This window comes from Microcebus murinus, chromosome 4 (assembly GCF_040939455.1).
Source record: "Microcebus murinus isolate Inina chromosome 4, M.murinus_Inina_mat1.0, whole genome shotgun sequence".
NCBI classification, from domain to species: domain Eukaryota; kingdom Metazoa; phylum Chordata; class Mammalia; order Primates; family Cheirogaleidae; genus Microcebus; species Microcebus murinus.
Genome location: NC_134107.1, coordinates 2,394,234 through 2,411,321, shown reverse-complemented (window position 1 = coordinate 2,411,321; position 17,088 = coordinate 2,394,234). Strand labels below are relative to the sequence as shown.

General features: G+C 56.8%; 1 protein-coding gene across 4 annotated transcripts; it reads left to right on the top strand.

Annotated features, from left to right (window-relative positions):
* The first annotated feature begins 8 nt into the window (after nucleotides 1-8).
* On the top strand, nucleotides 9-16,867 carry LOC105866272 (HAUS augmin-like complex subunit 8). 4 transcript variants are annotated; one of them, XM_076001507.1, is made up of 11 exons: nucleotides 9-181; nucleotides 4,436-4,500; nucleotides 7,152-7,207; nucleotides 8,304-8,385; nucleotides 9,545-9,637; nucleotides 10,313-10,407; nucleotides 11,026-11,091; nucleotides 11,195-11,353; nucleotides 12,188-12,329; nucleotides 14,330-14,471; nucleotides 16,489-16,867. In XM_076001507.1, the coding sequence occupies exons 1-11, from the start codon at nucleotides 153-155 to the stop codon at nucleotides 16,685-16,687; spliced, it is 1,128 nt and encodes a 375-aa protein (XP_075857622.1). In that variant the 5' UTR covers nucleotides 9-152; the 3' UTR covers nucleotides 16,688-16,867. The 4 variants fall into 4 exon arrangements, with proteins under 4 accessions (XP_075857622.1, XP_075857621.1, XP_075857620.1 ...); XM_076001506.1 differs by having other exon boundaries at nucleotides 9,542-9,637; XM_076001505.1 differs by having other exon boundaries at nucleotides 8,301-8,385.
* Nucleotides 16,868-17,088: the final 221 nt, after the last annotated feature.

Below are 17,088 nucleotides of genomic sequence, written 5' to 3'. Positions count from 1 at the left end.
ACCAAGTGCGAGGGGTGAGGAGGGCGAAGGCGGCGCGTGCGCAGGCGGAAACGGCCCGTGGTCGCCCCTCCTACAGCTCTGCCATTGGTCCGACCCGCAGCGAGGGGGCGGTGCCGGCCGTGAAAAGCCGCCTTTGAGTGGAAGGCGGGAAAATGGCGGATTCCTCAGAGCGCGCCGCAGGGTGAGTTGAGGCGCCGCGGGCGTGGACGTGTGGGTGGCCAGCGGGAGAGGCAGGGCCGAGGGCCGGGGCGGACCGGGCAGCGCAGCTGGGGAGTGAGGGCCCTCGGGGCGAGTACGGGGCCGACGCCTCCCAGAACCTCTCGGGAAGCGCAGGCCCCGGCGGCGCGCGGGCTCTGCGCATGCTCAGGAGCGCGGCGCCCGACCCAGCTGCGCACCCTGGGCTTGGGCGCTGGGCGCCCGCGGGCACTCGAGTGGCCTGCCGGGTCTGTGCGTCGCTCTCCCGCGCTGCGAAACGGGGCTGGTCACACGCCGCACCGCCCCGTCGGTGTCGTGGGGCGTAAACCCCGCTTAGAACGGCTCCTGAGTCTCATCGGGGCCGTCGCTCTCAGTATTGTCGTTGGCAGTTTGCAAGCGGCCGCTAAATGTCTCCTTCCGTCCTCCGTCCCGCCTGATTCTGTGCTCCCCGTTTTCGGAGGACAGGACGGAGACTCGGGGAGGCGAAGTCGTTTGCCCGGGGTTACTCAGCACGTGCAAGAAAGAAGCTGAGCGCTTTGCTGGGTGCCAGGCGTGAGGCTGAGGCTGTCTGTCTAGCGTGTTAACCTGGCCAGTGTTTATTGTCCTTGGTGAGAATTGACGTGGCATAGGCCAGCGAGAGGAATCGCTCCACTGCCCCTTGCCCGAACTGTGAGGTTGACATTAGTTTGACGTCAGCGCTTCCCAGTAACAGGCGAGGTGTACCTGAGGCTCACACAGGTGTCTAATGACTCCCAGCAGGTTGGGCCTGGAGCCCGTTCGGTTTGACTCCAGAGCCCTGGCTCGGATTCCAGAGGGAGTCCCGGTTCTGTCCCTTCCTGCCTCTGACACTCACCAGGGGTGACCGGTGCAAACATCATGGTGCTGGTCTGGAAAATTAAGAGAGATGGGGTGAACAGCTGGGAATCTGTAGGGTTGAGAGGATTCCGTGAAGGAGCACAGCTGCCGGCGCCTGGTGAACATTCGTTAAGTTGCCTCTCCCCACGATGGGCGGGAGGTGCCCCCAACACTTCCCGGGTCTCACTTTGGGCTTCCAGGAGCCCACTGCAGAGGAAGTGGCTGCAGCGGCCATTGGAGCTGCTCCAGGTGATGGCAGCAGGAGTTCCAGTGCTGCGCCTTGTCCCCACTCCCATTGTGCCACTGGTCTCTGTTCCTGGCTTCCTCATCCTCCCACTCAGGCTGAAACCCAGGAGTCACCCCGACCCACCTGCACCCCCACAGCTGGTTAGTCAGCGATTCCTGACTCACAGCCCCTGCTTTCCTGTGACATCAGTTGTCACTCAATGTTTACATTGAGGTGAGATGCACATAGCATGAAATTAACCCTCTTAAAGGGTGCGATTCAGTGACATTTAGTGTGCTCACAGTGTGTGAAACCAGTGTAAAACCATCACCTCCGCTCTAGTTTCAGATTTTTATCACTTCCAAAGGAAACCGTGGCCGGACGCGGTGGCTCACACCTGTAATCCCAGCACTCTGGGAGGCCGAGGTGGGCGGATTGCTCAAGGTCAGGAGTTCGAAACCAGCCTGAGCAAGAGTGAGAGACCCCCCTTCTCTACTATAAATAGGAAGAAATTAATTGGCCAACTGATATATATAGAAAAAATTAGCTAGGTATGGTGGCACATGCCTGTAGTCCCAGCTACTTGGGAGGCTGAGGCAGCAGGATTGCTTGAGCCCAGGGGTTTGAGGTTGCTGTGAGCCAGGCTGACACCACGGCACTCACTCTAGCCTGGACAACAAAGCGAGACTCTGAAAAAAACAAAACAAAAAACAAAACCAAAGGAAACCCTGTCCCCATTAGCACTCATACCTCACCCCCCTCCCCAAGCTCCTGCTTTTGTCTCTATGAAGTTACCTGTTCTGGACATTGCATATAATTGGATACTATATGATTGGGGTCTTTTGTGACTGGCTCTTTTACCCAGCACAGTGTTTCTGAGGTTCACCCTGGTTAGAGTGTATGGGAACTTCACTCGGTCCTTCTTAGAGTTGAATAGCATTGAGGCTTCCTTGTTTCTTGATAGGAGTTCGTGGCACCTTCTAAGTCCTCTGTCTTCAGTCCCAGGCTTCCGGTCACCCACTCACCACAGCAGGGGCTCTCAGCCTCGGCACAGTGTACCTCCGGGGCGGATCATTCTCTGGGGTGGGGGCGTCCTGTGTGCATTGTAGGGTGTTGAGCAGCGTCCCTGGCCTCCACCACTAAAGCCAATAGCTCCCCCTTTGTGTGACAATCAGTACTGTCTTCAGATCCAGTAGGATCCGTATCCCATAGGGAGAGACACCAGGCAGCCCGCTAGCCAGAAGATGTCCTGTGAGCACCCGGGGAGATGGCCGCCACCTACAAGCCGAGAGAACAGGCCTGGGAATGAAACCCGCCTTGCCAGCACCTTGAGCTCAGCCTCTGGCTTCCAGAACTCTGAGAAATAGACGTGTGTTGTTTAAGCCACCCAGTCTTTGGTGTTTTGCAGCCCAGACAGAATAACACACAGGCTGTCGGGTCCAGTAAGGAGCACCAGCAGACTGTCCCTGTGCTCCTAGAACACCGGAGCCTGTTTCCCGCCAGCCGCCGGTGGTTTTCATGAAGCACGGCTCTGACGTTGTCCGTCTCCTCCCCATCTCCCTGTCGCCCACAGCAGGGCTCAGCCCTCTGCAGGCTGCAGGCGAAAGCTAGAGTAAAAGGTGGCCCTACTAGCAACCTCTCTAACAGAGAAAAACTATCAAACTGAACATAGGAAAATTAACTCTCGACACATAATTGCCCCTTTAAAGGAAAACTCACAACACACCTACCCTTTGTTTGAAAGAAAACACCCGTGGCCTACCTCGGTAAGCGGTTTCCCATAGCCTTGAAGGGCCCTAAGCCGACAGCAGGGATGGGAACTCCCGCCTCCAACTCTCTGCCTCAGATCCTGCCCAGAAAAACAGATTTCAAAGACTCAGATAAGCTGGTTTCTCAGAGAAAAAGAAATTAAAAAACACCTACAACAGCTTTGCCACCACTTCTGTTCTCAGTCTACGGAAGGCGAGGGGAAAAAAAACCATTTTTACCCTTTAAAACCCCAAAGAACTTTCCTCAACTGCCCACACTTTCTCTCCTTCGTCAGTGGGCCATGGCCACTCCCTCCTTCTCTTTCTCTCTTTCCTTGTTTCTTTCTCAGATAAATAAACACTGTACTTCTTTGTATCCTAAACTCTCTGTGAAAGGTCTTTCTTCAACCCGCGCTGTGCGCCCCCGCCCTAACACAGAGTGCTCCCTTTTTGTAGGGCTGGTCGGCTAAGAATGGTTTGTACATTTTTAAATGGTTGTGAAAAATCAAAAGAATTTTCATGACATGAAAAGTGTGTGAATTTCAAACGTCCCTGCCTTTAGCAGGACACAGCGTGTCCATTGCATTCTCTACCATCCATGTTTCGTGTTAGAACGGCAACCGTGATCAGTTTCTAGGTGCACCAGTGCCCAGGTGACCTACAGAGCTACAAATATTTTCCGTCTGGCCCTTCACAGAGAAGGGTTCCCCAGCCCTGGGCTGCAGGAACAGGGCTGAGCCCTTAAGCTAGAACCCGGGACTCACAGCCAGGCCAAGCGTCTGTCCTCCCTGACTCCGTGGCCCCGTTTGTCCTCTGCAATTAAACCACGGGCTGCCCATTTCCTGTGTCTACGTCGTGCTGGCCCCAGTGCCCAGGCCCTTGTTGAACCATCGTCTCAGGATGTCCTCTGTCTTGCACCTGAGCCTGCTGCACTCTGTCACACCCATCCCGCCAGCCCTGTACCTGCCTGGGCCGCTCCTCACCCCTGCGTGTTGAGGAACATGCTGACCTTCCCTTTCTGGGAAGGAACTCTGTGTCCCGTTCACCGCTGTGTCCCGTGGCAGACAGTGGCGGGCACATGAACGTCTGGTGGACAGGTGGAGCCCGGGCTGATTTGAGATGCTCGACACTGAGCACAACTGCGATCTTTCCCACACAGCTCTTGTCACGCGTCCCTTCTCAGCTCAGGTGTTCAGCTACGCTGTGTTGCCCAGGTGGCCCGGGGCGGGCAGCTGCCTGTGTCACTCTTCCCGTTGAGGTGGCCCAGCCTTGCTGAGATTGAGAAAGTCCTCAGGCGGCACTGGGACCGGCCGTCCTGAGGACACTGAGCTCCAGCTGGCGGAGGTACCTCGGTGGCTCCCCTGTGCCTCCTGGGCCACGGTGAACAAGGTCGCTCTCTCTCCTCTTGCAGGAAGCCTGCCTCGGCCGGTCTCAGCGCTTCCAGCGGAGCCAGGAGGAAGGAGAGAAGAGTTCTAGGTGAGCGACAGCAGGATCCATTTAAATAAAAAGTGATTGTTTTCTTTCATTAAGGGCTTTTGGGGGAAGGAAAAACCAGTCCAGAGAAGAGGGCCTATGGTATTACTTCCTCCTGGTCACAGCTCTGGAGATTGAGTCTGGCCATCCTAGCCCAAAGCCAGGGATGTGTCATGAGACGGTGGCAATCATTTTGGACAGTGGGGTCCCTTTCAGCCATGCGGTTCTCGGGCTGTGGCCAGGACACATCCCTGGGAAGGGGGGTGTGGGGACCCATGAGCCGAATTCATTATCTAAAATCACAGTCTCAAAACGGAAGCACGTTAGTTATGTGGGGGTGCCCATATGTCCAATTTTCCTCCCCAGTAAGTCTGGGGTCACTGTTAGCACCCCAACCTCATTGGGTCTCGGCAGAGCCTGGCTTGGATGGTAGATTCTTGGGTCTGGCTCGTTGAAAGTCAGGACTACGAGACGATGAAGTATTTCTCCACGTGTGCCGTGTGGCAGTGCCCTATTCGCAGAACTTGGGATTTTTGTTCCAAAGGAGTCAAGGCTTAGGTGTTCAGCGTTGCTTTTTGACCTCGTGTAGAACATCTGCTATGTTTATGTGCTGCCCAGTTCTCGGTCACAAGCTATATCCTTGATTGTGTCATTGCTTCTGTGCAAAATTCAGCACTGTTTCAAACAAAACAGGGGTATCCTAGTTTTCCAGAAACTTGAAACTGCTTTTCTTCCCCACTGTGCCAGACAGCCAGAGCCTTCGAGCTTTCTCATTGAGCGAAACCGTTTGCCCACAGTCTTAAAAAGACCCAAAGAAGGATAGGCTCCCCTGCTTGGAATTGGGGGTGTCCTTTACCCCACGCCCTCACTTGCCATCTGGTGGCAGACCCTCCATAAGTATCGGTTCTGTCCCTGAGACCCTTGCCTGGTCCAGGCCTTGACCCTTAGGTACCTGCACCCTGATTGTGGCCTCCTGGTTGTCCCCAGCTTCCAGGCACCCGCCCACCCCGTGCTCTGAGCACACTCGCTCTGCCAACGCGGCTCATCCCTGCCCTGGGGACACTCAGATTGACCACCAGCTCTCTGGCTAGACTCTGGGTCTGTGGGGGTGCCTCCATTCCCCTCCTGTTGTGGCTGCCACCCCAGTCCCCAAGGGAAGAATCGAATCCTGGCATGAAGTTATGGTTGAAGTCACAATCGCACTCACAAACGCTTTTGAGCTGTGTGACATCAACCATGTCAAGCAAAGAGAAACCTCCGGGCTCGATAGGCACCTATAAAAATGTAGAGTCATTCTTTTGACATATTCCTGAGCACCTATTCTGTGCCAGGTGGTGGAATATAGCAGCAAGCAAAGGAGACAAAAATCCCAGGTCCTCCGGGAGCCCTAGCGAGGGGAGGCGGCAGCGTAGCAGAAACGTAGGAGACGTGGCGTGTTGACCGTGACACATGCTGTGGGCAAAACGGGCAGAGCGTGCTGGGGTCTGAGCTGAGTGGAGCCCTGAAGAAAGGAGGCGCTGGGGGCGGGAGACACAGTGAGGGGTTAGGATGGCTGAAGGGAGCAAGTGAGGGAGGTGGTGCAGAGCCCTGAAGGTGCCTAGAGGCCTCCTGAGCTGGTGGACCCAGCAGGCCTCAGCCCCCAGAGGGGCAGCCTGGAGGCGCCGCGAGGGGCTTTGCAGGGAGGAGGGAGCTGCTGGTGGCTGCGCTGATGCTCACATGACCAGGACCGAGGGCGGCCCGAGGGTTCAGGAGTGGGGAGGTCCTGGTGGTCTGGCCCAAAGGAGTTTAGCGCAGGGGTGAGGCTGAAGGTGAACTGCAGGATTCAAGGGAAGAGGGAGGAGAGGAAGAGGAGTCTCGAGTGCAGGGTGCTTGCTGTACAGGGGGGCGGAGAGATGGGAGGTGAGGTGGGCGTGTGGTGCACACTGGGATCCATGCAGGCGGAGGCGGGAGCTGCTGGGTGTTTCCTTTGGGGTGAGGGCTGGGCTCCAGCACCCAGAATGGAGAGTTCACTCTCCCTGGGGGCACAGAGAGCCATCCACAGGGGACAGGATACAGCTCTCAGGCCTGGAGGGGTTGGATGCGCTGGGGGGAGGGTCTCCTGGGCCTGCTTCTGCCCTCCTGGTGAAGCAGGAAACAGGCCAGCAGCTGAGACTGGGGGACGAGCAGACCCAGGAGCTGAAGGTTGTGGGGGCAGGTACGGGGAGGGGTCTGGGCGAGGGTGGGGCATCCATGAGGACAGAGCTGGGGGGGGGGAGGAAGCAAACTGGAGACTCGGGGAAAGTTCTTTCTTCCTTCCCCTCCCTCACCCCAAGTGCACTTGCTGCTTTGACCTTTGGGCATGTTCCTTGGGGCATATTCCTTGATCTCGGCTCTTCTGCTACTCTGTGGTCCCACCCCTGGCTTGGAGTTTGCATACAGTAGGTGTCCCATAAATGTTCTTGAATACAGTAGGTGTCCCGTACATGCTTGAGGCTGCTAAAGGACAAGATCAGAGAGGAGCAGTGGCTCCTGTCCCTGTCACTGAGTAGGGAGAGTCACAGCCCCTGGCTCTCTGGGGCGGAGGTCCTCCTGGGTGGGTGTGGGGTCTGGGGGTGTTGGGTCCTCTCAGGCCACAACAGTAGTTTTGTTATAAACCAACAGTGTGTCCCCCACAGGTGGAAAAGTGGTTGAGTCCCGCTACTTGGACTACGAGAAGAAAACAACCAGAAAGGTAACACGGCACTCCGTGCGTGCTTGAAGCAGTTCTGAGCATGGTCCTGAGTAACTGGGACTCGAAACACCCGGGCCAGCCGGTCACGGCCGGTCCTGAGGGAAGCAGGTCCAGGGCCTTCGTCCAGGTGCTTTGTCAGCTCTTCATGCCGAGCTGGCGTGTCTGTCGTGAGCAGCCCGCTGCTTTGAGCATCCTTCTTACAAAGCTGTGATCTCTGTTGACGCATAGGCTCGTTCTTGCCTTTCAACCCAGTAGTTCACTTTCTGGACTCTGAAGCTGCCTCACCCAATGCCCAGCGCACGGTCCTTGGCATGTGGCTGGCATTTGCGCCGTCCGCAGGAAGGGAGTTTCACTTTTTGCTTTCCAACCTGTTTGCCTTTTGCGTTTTGTTCTAGGACACGGGTCCTCAAACTTTTTAAACGCGGGGCCAGTTCATTGTCCCTCAGACTGTTGGAGGGCCAGGCTATAGTTTAAAAGAAACTAGGAACAAATTCCTATGCACACTGCACATATCTTATTTTGAAGTAAAAAAAAAATAAATGGGTAAAAATACCCGCATGTGGCCCACGGGTCGTAGTTTGAGGACACCTGGTCTAGGACCTCCACTGTGATGTTGAACAGGAGTGGTGTCTGCGCCTTGCAATGTTCTTGCCCTGTATGAGATTTTCCTTTCGCTTTTGGTTATTATAAGGGCTGTACTCCATGTGTTGCTTGTTTTTTTTTTTTTTTAAATAAGTTTTGATAGTTAATACCTGTATAAAAACTTTGTCTTTCCTGGTGACCAAGGTAATATGTTCTTTCTGGAAAACTAGCGGATACTGAAAAGAATCCAGAAAAATTGGTCACATGTAATCTACCATGTCAGAGATAATCACCAGCAGACATTTATTTCGGTGGTTTCCTATGCTCTGCGCGTGTGTGTCCACTTTTTGAAAAAATTTGGCCCGTGTATGTGAGATAAAATTTCCAAACTCTTTCAATCTCTCCCTTGTCTCAAAGTAAGAGCATTTGCAAAAAGCAGGGTAGACTGCGTCAGGGACCCTTCTCCGGAAGGGAAGGCGTCTTGCCCTCTGAATGCCGCGCGTTCCCACAGCAGGCTCCTGAAACAGATGCCCTGAAGACCGGCGGGAGGATACCTGGAGGTGGGAAGAAACCCAGCCAGCTCCAGAAAAGCAAAGGTGCGAAGCAGCCCTGACCCTCAGTCCGTGGCGAGCGCGGTGGCAAAGTGTGTCTCCACGTGTGCCAAGTTAAAGCTCCCTCCTTCCTTCCTGGGAAAGCTCAGGGCCGCTGTCAAGAGTCTGCGCGCAAGGACAGGTGGGGCACGTGGAGGCTGAGTGATGGCTGGGAAGTGGGGGGTCACTGCCCCCCTGTGTGGTCCCAGAGAAGAGCCACGTTGCCACCCTTGTGGCATCAGCTCCCTGTCTGCATGACAGTCCCCACTGGCACTGTGAGAGCAGCACTCTCGAAGAGGATGTGAGGCTTCATCCTCCCCTCACCACCCTGGGTCGCCTTCCCTGTCCCCTGTGCCAGCAGCTGGGTGGTCTGTCCTCACCCCTCCTCCTAGAAGCTGCCACCAGAGTGATGTGAAAATCTTTTAGTTTTCCTCCCTGTGGATATGACAGGAATTCACTGTAAAAAATGGAAAATGAGCAGGTTGGGGACCTCACTCTCGATCTGCTGCTCCGACAGTCGCCGTCGGTGTACCTGGTGCTCAAGGCGTGTCCACGCGCCCAGTCCAGGAAGGCCCCTCCTCGGCGTGGCACTCGCCCTGGCTCTCTGTCCAAGTCCTCGCGTGCGTGCCTCCGCTGCAGCCGTGGCAGCTCTGCACGAGGCTCTTCCCGTGTCCAGGTCATGCGTTTCCCCAGCTGCACAGTCCGTGTTCCGTTCCCAACACGAGAGCGGGTGTCGTGCATGCCACCTGCCGACGTCTGCAGCGCGCTGGGCCCTCGTGCGGCTGCAGTGCATAGACGGTGTAAAGCAGGATCTCACGGTTTTGAATTCGGGCTCTCCCAGGGACCAGGAGCAGGAGAAAGCAGCCGAGAGCGAGGCGGGCAGAGCAGGCGCGGCGCCGTCTCTGGCCCTCAGCATCTTCTACGCCGGCAGAAAGGCCTATTTGCTACTTTGTTTGTTTGTTTCTGTTAGTTATAAAGAATGTCTCTTTTCTCACCGTACTTTACAAATAGACTCAAGTTGCTGGCTGGGAGTTTCAGGGATTTTCAGTCCTTTCTGCTACGTGGGAAGAAATTGGGGTTTGGGGGAGGAGTGGTATTGTTAAAAAGCCGCCTGCGTTTCCGCACTGTCCGTGCTGACTTGCCGGGTCTCGTGTCTGGACAGCAGACCGCAGCGGGGCCGGGAAGGGCGACCTGCAGTCCACGTTGCTGGAAGGGCACGGCTCGGCCCCACCCGACTTGGACCTCTCCGCCATCAACGGTGAGTCGTCTGTCTCCCCCCTCCTGTCACTAGCTGGGGGTTGCAGCAGATCTCAGCAGGCCCCGAAAGTACAGACACTCCTTCACTTACCACGGGGTCCGCATCCCGAAAGATCCATGGTGAGTTGAAAACACCATGAGTCAAAAATGTATTTAGGCCGGGAGCGGTGGCTCACGCCTGTCATCCCAGCACTCTGGGAGGCCGAGGCGGGAGGATCGTTTGAGCTCAGGAGTTTGAGACCAGCCTAAGGAAGAGTGAGACCCCGTCTCTACTAAAAATAGAAAGAAATTAGCTGGACAACTAAAAATATATAGAGAAAAAATTAGCTGGGCATGGTGGCACGTGTCTATAGTCCCAGCTACTTGGGAGGCTGAGGCAGAAGGATCATTTGAGCCCAGGAGTTTGAGGTTGCTGTGAGCTAGGCTGATGCCATGGCACTCTAGCCTGGACAACAGAGTGAGACTGTCTCCAAAAAAAAAAAAAAAAAAAAACGTATTCAATGGCCCGATAAAGCCATTGTAAAGTGGGATAATCTTAAATTGAACCATTGCAAGTCCAGATGCTCCTCAGCTTACGATGGGGTTGCATCCCAATAAACCCATTGCAGAGTCAAAATATAAATCAGGGACCATCTGCGTGCATTTCTCATCATTAAAATGCTCTTCTTTATCTTAGAGAAAAGTGCAATCAAAAAGACTCCACAATTAGAAAAAACAATGTCAGAGAAAACGGCATCGACGTCATTTTCTGCCCCTCAGAAAAAGAGCCCGGTAGGTGTCTGAGAGGAAGGGGTTGCCGTGAACAGGCCGCGTGAATCTGATTCTGCTCCCGCCCTCTGCCGGGGGTCACCCGAGGCCCCAGGGCTCCTAGAGCAAACAAGACAGCCGTGCCCCTTAGGATAAAAGTCAAGACCAGAACTGTTCTTAGATCATTTGTAGAGTTTGTTTCCCCAAGCACACACACGGGAGCAGAAACCAACACGGGACCGTGTGGAAAGTGAGACTGCGGCCTTCTCTGGGCTAGGGAAGCCGCGAGGCCAGGCCCCGGCCCCTGGCAGGAGCACAGCTGGGCCGTGGTCTCGCCTGGGTGAGGACAGGACCCACAGGCGGGTTCTGGTCCCGGCACAGCACCGAGTCGCTGGGTGCTCTCAGCTGGCTTTGCCTGGCCGCTGCCGCCACCCCTGCACCGCCTGTCGCGGCGGGAGGGCCAGACCTCCCCGTCCTCTCTGTCTGGAAAAGACCGCGCGCGGGAAGCAGGCAGCAGGGCCGAGCACAGTGGAGGATTCCCAGATCATCAAAGTAAACACGAAGACACGAGTCACGCTTCTGCCCCTGCTGGGTTCACACCAGTTCGCTGGGATCTGAAAGGGTGTTTTTCCTCCTCTCAAGACCCGGTCCGAAGAGATGGAGATGATGGAGTCGCAGACGCTGCTGCTGACTCTGCTGGCGGTCAAGGTGAGAGCAGTCCTTGGTCGCGTGTGCCGTGGTGCCAGGGGGCCTCGATGACCCACGGGGAGGGAGTCCCCTCCAGCCTGAGCTTTCGTTTCCCGTTTAACAGATGGAAAAGGGTCTTGCTCGGTTCGAAGAAGAGGCCGAAAAACACTTATTAAAACTGTGCAAAGAGAAGGAGGAGCTGCAGAGAAAGACCCACGAGCTGCGGCGCAGACTTCTCCTCTGTCAGAAGAAGCGGGAGCTGGAGGAGGCGCTTGACGCCCAGGTCGGTTGTCAGCCACACGTGCGACCGGGCTCTGTCTGAGCCGAGCGTTCTGGCTGGGCCGCCTCCCACCCTTGCAGGCAGCGTTGTGGTAGGACTTTGGGAGGCCGAGGCAGGAGAATCGCCTGAGGCCAGGATTTCAAGACCAGCCTGAGCAAGAGCCGGTCTATTTCTACAAAAAATGGGAAAATTAGCTGGGCATGGTGGTGGCACACCCGTAGTCCTAGCTATTTGGGAGGCTGAGTCAGGAGCAACACTTGAGCTCAGGAGTTTGAAGTCACAGTGAGCTATGATTGCATCATTGTACTGTAGCCCAGGCGACAGACCCTCTCTCTAAAACAAAAACGGTAATATGTGGATTTTCTACTGCTATGGTGGCGGGGGGAGGTGGCAGCCCTAACCTCGGATTTGTTCAAGGGTCAACTATGTATTGTCACAGACCCCCATGCAGACCCAGGCAGCACGGAAGGGGTGGGGCGGGCCGTGCCAGGTTGGCCTTGGAAGACAGGCCATACAGCACTCATACGTGGAGTGCTCCAAGGCAGGAGGGCCCAGCCTTCCTGGGTCCGTTGTGATCCCAGTTGAGGGCCCAGGCCCAGAACACACTGGAAGGGGACCCGTGTTCACAGTGAGGAGCCTGGGCCACCCTACAGTCTGCTGGGCCGTTGGCGGGAGGGGAGAGCTCGCCCCGCCCCTGTCCCTTCAGAGGCCTCCCGAGCTCCGATCCCTGGGGCTCGTGCAAGAGCAGTGCCGTAGCTTACCCTTGCACGAGCCCTTCCACTTCCGGGCTGGTGACCGCAGGGCCCCTCCCACAGCCCCCTCCCATCCTGCTTGCAGATAGAGATGCTCAGTCCCTTCGAGGCAGTGGGTGAACGCTTCCAGGAGCAGTACAGGACGCTCGCCACGGCCCTGGACGCCACCCGGCACGAGCTGCCCGTGAGGGCGATCCACCTGGAGGGCGACGGGCAGCAGTTCTTAGGTAGGAAACGGGACGTCCCGGCTGCGTTGCGCAGGCTGCGGCGGTGAGGAGCGCGTGCCAGTGCTTCCCGTGGGCCTGACGTGGTCGTGACAAGTGTGCTTTCCTGTCTAGTGGCAGAGGATGGTGGGGACCGGCCAGGCTGTGGTTCCTCCAGGGTCTTGCCCTGAGTAAGCGACTTTTGGGATTTGTCCAGGGCTGTGGGATTCACAGTGATCTCCTGTCCTGCCGAAAGGCATTCTTGCGGGGCCACCGGCCCACTGTGGCCTGCCCGCTCCGCAGAGCGGTGAGGTCCTTTCTGTGCACGGGTTTCCTGCCTGGCCCACTGGAAGCCCTTGGCAAGTGTGAAAACTGCCACGCCCGAGCCCCAGCCCTCTTCAGAACAGGTGTGCTCCTGGAGTGGGTTTCCGCTGCCCGGAGCCTGGGTGTTGCTAGGAAGAGCTCTCCTGCGTCATCTCAGTAGGCTTTGCCTGAGGCTGTCGCGGTAGAGCGCGGTGTGTGAGACGCACAGGGGCTTCCCCGCGCCCTGCCGGCAGCGCATCCGAAGCAGAGTGAAGCCGCGGTCCAGGGTCCCAAAGGGTGTTGCTCGATCGGCAGCCGAGGGCAGAAAGGGTTTAGTGAGTCGAGTTTTTTCCAGTGTGACACGGTCTAGGCATGATGCTGAACTTTGGAAAACGAGCCAAGTTGTAAAGAAAAAAGTGACATTTGTGGGCAATGTCGCGGTTTGTCCGTTGGCGTGTTTTCTTTCCATGTTAGCGCAGCACGGTGTGCACGTAAACAGACTCGACATCGAGCCACACGTGTCGCGGTTTCCCACTTACTGCGTGCACGCTTCTCTGTTGCACGTCGTTGTGAGAAGGGCATCATGGCCACATGACTCATCGCACGGGCGTGTGCAACTTGCCCTCGGTGGATGCTTGTCAGCGTCCGGGTTTCTGGTTCTGTGGCGACTGCAGCCTCTTCCGCGGCCGTAACTCTCGGGCTCCGTCCCTGCTAAGCGCCGTGGGCATTGCCAGGAGCGGGACTAGCGACTCCATGCATTTGCTGCGGCTGCCGCAACAGATGGCCAGGACCGGGCAACGCAAAGGAGCAGAAACGTGTTCCCTCCCAATCCGGGAGGCCAGAGTCGGGGATCGGCGTTGGCAGGACCAGTTCCCTCCAGGCTCTAGGGGAGGAGCGAGCCCGGCCTCCCTCCTGGACTCTGGTGTTGCCGGCGCTCCTTGGCTTGTGGCTGCGTCACTCCAGTCTCTGCCCAGTCGTCACGTGGCCTTCTCCCTCCGTGTCTCCTTATCTCAACTCCCCTCGCCTTGTAAGGACACCAGTTACTGGATTAGAGCCCACCCTAGTGACCTCAGCTTGACTCAGCCCCGTCCGCAGAGACCCCGTGTCCAGCTGAGCTCAGGCTCGCAGGGAGCTGCGAGCAGGACGGAGCCTGGGGACACAGTTCAGTCCACAGCAGGACGGAGATGCCGTTCTCGAGGCCCTCGGGGTCCCAGAACGTGATCCTGACGTACAGCTGGCCTAGATATGACGTGTGTCTGAGGGGGAGAGGTGCGTGGTCGGAATGCACGTGGCGTACATACTTGGGTTGCGCGTGTCCCTCGGCTCAGGGGATGCAGGGCTGCTAGGGTCAGTAGTACAAAGGAGGGGATTTTAAAGTTGCTCCTGGCCTGGCTGGGAGACCCCGGGTGACGCTGGCACAGCGTGGCCTTTCCTGCGTCTTGCACTGGTTTCTGTCGAGGACACCAGAGTGGCATTCTAGGTCTGTTTGAATGAGCACCTGGTGGACATGCCTGTCCCACTGTCTCAGGCCACCGTGATCTCTGGCCAAGGGACAGAGAAGTACCAGTGCACGAGTGTCTTCCTCTGCTTACCCTTCTTGCCTGTGAGCTCTAGCAGAGCACTGCCGTGAAGAGAGAAAAATCTAGCCGGCCGCTCATCTGTGCGTCTGTTGCTTTGGGCACCGTGCAGTCCATCGCTCACGACCGCTTCCCCCGCCCTAGACGCCCTGCAGTCTGAATTGGAGACCACTCAGAAGCTCCTGGAAGATCTCGGCATGGGCACTTCAGAAGAAAACGTGCAGGTGCTGGACCTACTGGGCGAACTCAAGGACGTGGCCGTGAAAAAGGACCTTGAGCTCCGAAGGTATCTCAGAAAATATGTTAAGAAAAAGGCACCCTGTCCAGGCAGGATGTGGGCTATTGGCTGCTGCGCTGTTTAGAGGCTCCTAGTTCCCCTTGGGGTTCAGCTCCCTGGGTGAGCCGCTCTCCTACAGACCCTGCGTGGTACGGGAGCGGCCAGCAGGGGTCGCTGTCGTCTGTGTTGTGGACAAAGTCTCAGTCCAGGAGCACCTGGGGCATCTTAGGTCCCCTTCTCCCTTGCTTTGGAGTTGGTTCTGAGGGAGTGGGGGCGCTGGTGCCTTGGGGACCAGAGAGGTTGCAGGGTGGGCCCCAGATTCCCAGTGTGAAGGTCAAGCGAGACAGGGAGGAGGGGATGGCGGAGAACTCACACCCGGCTCTGGAAAGTCCAGGAAGTTCTCAAGCGGCCAGAAGAGAAAGGGCCCCGCCCCTCACCCACCCTGTCCCCAGAATAGCCGGCACAGCACAGGCGCCCTCGGGTCAGCGCTGTTAAGGTTCTAAATGTCTTCCAGGGTCAGGGCTTGGGAGCGTGTTTTTGAGCTCTTTATTTTTCTTTTTTTTTTTTTTTTTTTTGAGACAGAGTCTCGCTTTGTTGTCCAGGCTAGAGTGAGTGCCGTGGCATCAGCCTAGCTCACAGCAACCTCAAACTCCTGGGCTCGAGTGATCCTTCTGCCTCAGCCTCCCTGGTAGCTGGGACTACAGGCATGCGCCACCATGCCCGGCTAATTTTTTTTTTTATATATATATCAGTTGGCCAATTAATTTCTTTCTATTTATAGTAGAGACGGGGTCTCGCTCTTGCTCAGGCTGGTTTTGAACTCCTGACCTTGAGCAATCCGCCCGCCTCGGCCTCCCAAGAGCTAGGATTACAGGCGTGAGCCACCGCGCCCGGCCTTGAGCTCTTTATTGAAGTATAAATACACACGGCAGACACAGATCCTAAGGGACCGCTGAATGGCTGTCACAGAGCCTGTGCCCTTGTGGGACCAGCCCCTAGATCTGACACAGCCCGTGACCAGCCCCCCGAAATCCCTCACGACCCCTTCTTTTCACCGCCCCCAGGCAATTTCTAACTATGGGCTTTTGCACCTCTTCCGGAAAAGAATCTTGTTTTCTCCTCCTTACAAGGCTCGATCTGTCTCCTGAGATGCCTGAAATATCTGGAAAGGACTCATGAGACACAGCCGCCACCGGCTCTGGCCTGTCTTCTGTGGGTGGCTGCAGGACAAAGTCAGGGCACACAGAAGGTTTGCAGATGGCAGGGGTCACAGCTTTGAGCGGTTAAACACGCAGGCGTCACACGCTTCTCCACCGCCGTGTGAGTGGCATGAAGGCGGGGACTTTATCCTGTTCGCAGCTGTCCCTCCTGCTCCTGAGACAGACGTGCCCGGCGGTCTTGGTTTCCTGTTGCTTCTAACAATCACTGAAACGGGGTCATTGATAAAGACAGGGAATTTATTTCTTACGGTTCTGGGGACTGAGAAGGTCGAAGGGTCACATCTGGTGATGGCCTTCTTGCTGGTGGGGACTCTGCAAGGCGGTGGTGACATAGGACGTCACGTGGCGAGGGGCTGAGTGTGCTGGCTCAGTTCTCTCATAAAGCCACCAGTCCCCCTCCCGTGATACCCCGTTAATCCACTGATTCACGAGTGGCAGGGCCCTCGTGACCCAGTCACCTCTTAAAGGCCCCACCTCTCAGCACCCCACGCTGGGGATTGCGTGTCAGCATGAGTTTGGAGGGGACAGACGTTCAAACCGTAGTACCAACCATAGTGCTGATGCGTTCTGAGTATTTCTTGACCCAGTGAGTCGTCTTTCATGCCGGCCTGGTACCGTCTTAGGAGTTTCCCTGATTGAGGCTTCTCCGCCCAACCCTGCTCCCCGAGTTCCCCCACCGAGCACACAGGCGACGTGGAACCCCCCACCCCCACGCCGCAGCCCCTCCTTCGCCACCGAGGGGCTCTGCTTGCACCCGGCGCTCAGCCTCGGAGAGTGAGGCCTCCACTCCTCCTCTCGCCCCACAGGAGCTTCGCCCAGGTGCTGGAACTCTCCGCCGAGGCGAGCAAAGAGGCCGCCTTGATAAACCAGGGCGTCTGGGAAGAGGCCCAGGGCCTGGCGACCCCCAGACAGTGGTACTTCAGCGAGGACAGCACCTGCGAGGAGTCCCAGGGAGCAACTAAGAGCGCAGCCCTGCCGGGGGAAAGCGCGCCACGCGCCCCGTGAGTCCACGCTCACGCCGCGCTCACCAGCCCGAGCGGAGACCTTCCTCCAGGCAGACGAGAAGAAAGCCTGCTGTGCCTCTGTGCCAGCGGGGTCTGCAGTGACGCGTCGGTGACATTCAGGACACTCGAGCACTTTATACACTACCTTGTTTGATACTTAAAATAAACCCGTTTGCAATTGGAGCCTTCGCACTCTATGCAGGGGAGGGTTGGAAGGCCCGTGTTGTCTCAGGTTCCTGTGAGCGGCTGATCCTGGGCCTTGGGACCTCCAAGACATGACAGCGTGCCGCTGTCAAGATGATTTCTCGTCCTTCCGCCACGAGGGTGGTTTTGATGACTCTGATAGCAAGACAGGGATTGGCTGACAAGTGGACAGTTTTCGGTCCCAAGTTCCAGTAGTTG